The following is a 2,441-nucleotide window of genomic DNA, read 5'->3' on the forward strand; positions in this document are numbered from 1 at the left end:
CCCTTCATGGCACCTCCCCTAGGCAACCTATATAAGGGGCTTCTAGGAGGCTCACTAGGGCTTACTGCCCTACTTGTATAGCCTCCCTCCAGCCTTTGTTGGCTGCTGGTATGTAGCCCAAAACTGTCCCCTATTCCTCTATGACCCAATGCCCCTTTGTCCCCACAAATCCAGGGCTCACAAGTGGGTGCATGTATCTCTAACAACCCCCTCTCAATGACACAACTGTGGTCCAATCCCCATGCATCAAATGAGGTGCTCCATTTGCTCTGGTGGGAGAGCCTTCGTGAAGACAAGCACCTCTGCTGGATGTGTTCAATGAGCACATTTTCCCACATCTATGGATGATTAAAGTCTGAGTTCTCCTTCTCTTCTCTCCGCTTTACATTCTTTGAGTGAGGTTTTTCCATTTGTGTGTGCATCTCTAAGTGTTTTGAAAGAGTTTCCTAGATCTATCTGCTGCATGAGACGTTCAACTAACTAGCATCTACTTTTAGCAAACCTCGCATGCCACAATTTGGAGTTATGTATGTTTTCATGAACTATCAATGTGTTGGCTCAATATAAACCATCTTCTCCTACTCTTTGTGCCAAGATCTCTCTACCCGCTTTGATCTTACCAGCTCTTGCTCTTGTTGAAGTGCAGATAACAAGAAAGTCTACTTGTGACACTTTGATACAATGAGCTGTGAGAGCACAAGCACAATGGACTCTGCAAAGCCCTCATCGACATCATCAGAGAAAGAAGAGAAAGGGTGGCAATCTCTGGGCCCTGATCTGCAAGAGCGAATTCTGTTGCAGCTGCCCACAAGCTGCGCAATCAAGGTCTCCACAGTCTGTAAAGCTTGGCATTCCATAATCTTTTCCGATTCCTTCTCCAAACAGCTCCCCTGCTCCAAACAGCCCTGGTTCTTCCTCTGGGGAATCAATGAACTCATCCATACCCGTAGCCTCATCTTCACCTTCGATCCCACCTCTTTCCTCTGGTTCCGTATCCCTGCTTCTCGCCCCCCTGACTTCAACCGAGCTTCCCTCTCTGGTACCCATGGCCTCCTCTTCGCTTCCTCTGCTTCTAAGATCTGCTACTCCCCCTCTCCCACCAAAATGACATGGAAAGAAACCTCGCCCTCCTCCTCCACCCGTTGCTCCGCCTTGATAGGCCTCTTTGGTAGCCTCGAATCCGACTCTTTCAAGTTCGTTGCCGTTGGTGGGGTGCTTGATGGCGATTCGCGGTTGGTGGAATTGTATGATTCTTCCTTGGCTTCGTGGGTTGTGTGTGATCCTCTGCCAGAAGCTGGCTTCGCTGAAGGAAAATCCTCTTACTGGATGACTTCCGCGGTACGCGGAAGCCTGTTCTATGTCGCAGAGATCCACTCTGGAGACATTGCGGCCTTTGACGTGGAGAAAAAGGTCTGGAGTAACGTGACGACTCTAAATATTCCCGACAAAGTCTCTCTTTTCATTGTAGGTTGTGAGGAAGGGCTGTTTGTTGTAGGTGTTTGTAAAGTTCCGACGGGGGAATGCCTGAAGCTGTTTAAAGTTGACGAGTTGACCATGGACTGTGAAGAGGTGAGTATGATGCCGCAAGAACTTTTCCAGAAAGAAGCCAGCTTGAGATGTGTGGGCTCTGGCAATCTGGTTTATGTATACAGCGAATCGCATTACACGGGTTATCCAGTCTGCATGTGTCACATAAGTGAGGGGCAATACCAATGGAAGAAGCTCCCTTCGCTTCCATCTCCTTTGCCTCGCTTCGATCGAGTGGTGTGCTGCAGCACAACGGTGACACCTAGGGCTTGTTTAGGATCTCCCTAAGCAATTATTGATGCTGTCCAGTGTCTTACAAAGCGGATGCAAGGGAAACCATTATGTCAGATGCTTTAACTTATTATTGATGCTGTCTTACAAGGCGGATGCAAGGGAAACCATTATGTCAGATGCTATAACATAGAGGATTGCTGGGCTAAAATCATGAAAGTCTGGTATTCCCCTAATATCTAGACTTGAATTTTGTTTGTAAGCATACTCATGTTGTGAAAAGCTTTTCTTTGAAGTCATCGTGTTTGAATGAAAAACTATGGCTTGCCGTTTGCTAGCCTCTCTCATGAAGCCTTGCGTTCACTAACATAAATTCTGTTCTATGCCAGCCAGGACGATTTTTATTCTTCTATGCTAAGAGTTTGAGCAATATGCTTAATTGTCTAGATATACATGTGTGTGTGTGTGTGTGTGTGTGTGTGTATACATGAGGGTGATATACATGCATCTTGCATTGAGCTTTTCTTTTTATGCTTCTGATCTGTGGAATACTCTCCATCTTCTTTCCCTCTTGTAAAGTCATGACATTATAAATACACAGCACTGGATTTTACTTTTAAAAAAAAGTGTGTGTGTGTGTGTGTGTGTGTATGAGAGAGAGAGAGAGAGAGAGAGAGAGAGAG

The 2,441-nt window shown here is 46.2% G+C and overlaps 1 protein-coding gene across 1 annotated transcript; it reads left to right on the forward strand.

The window, feature by feature from the left end:
• The first annotated feature begins 295 nt into the window (after positions 1 to 295).
• Positions 296 to 2,160, forward strand: LOC147891066 (F-box/kelch-repeat protein At3g24760-like). Its single transcript, XM_087389068.1, has 2 exons — positions 296 to 353; positions 647 to 2,160. Exon 2 carries the CDS (start codon positions 682 to 684, stop codon positions 1,813 to 1,815), a length of 1,134 nt encoding a protein of 377 aa, XP_087245194.1. The 5' UTR covers positions 296 to 353; positions 647 to 681; the 3' UTR covers positions 1,816 to 2,160.
• Positions 2,161 to 2,441: the final 281 nt, after the last annotated feature.

Source organism: Dipteris shenzhenensis, chromosome 18, assembly GCF_047967505.1.
Source record: "Dipteris shenzhenensis isolate YYH24624 ecotype China chromosome 18, Dip_SZ_1.0, whole genome shotgun sequence".
NCBI classification, from domain to species: Eukaryota; Viridiplantae; Streptophyta; class Polypodiopsida; order Gleicheniales; family Dipteridaceae; genus Dipteris; species Dipteris shenzhenensis.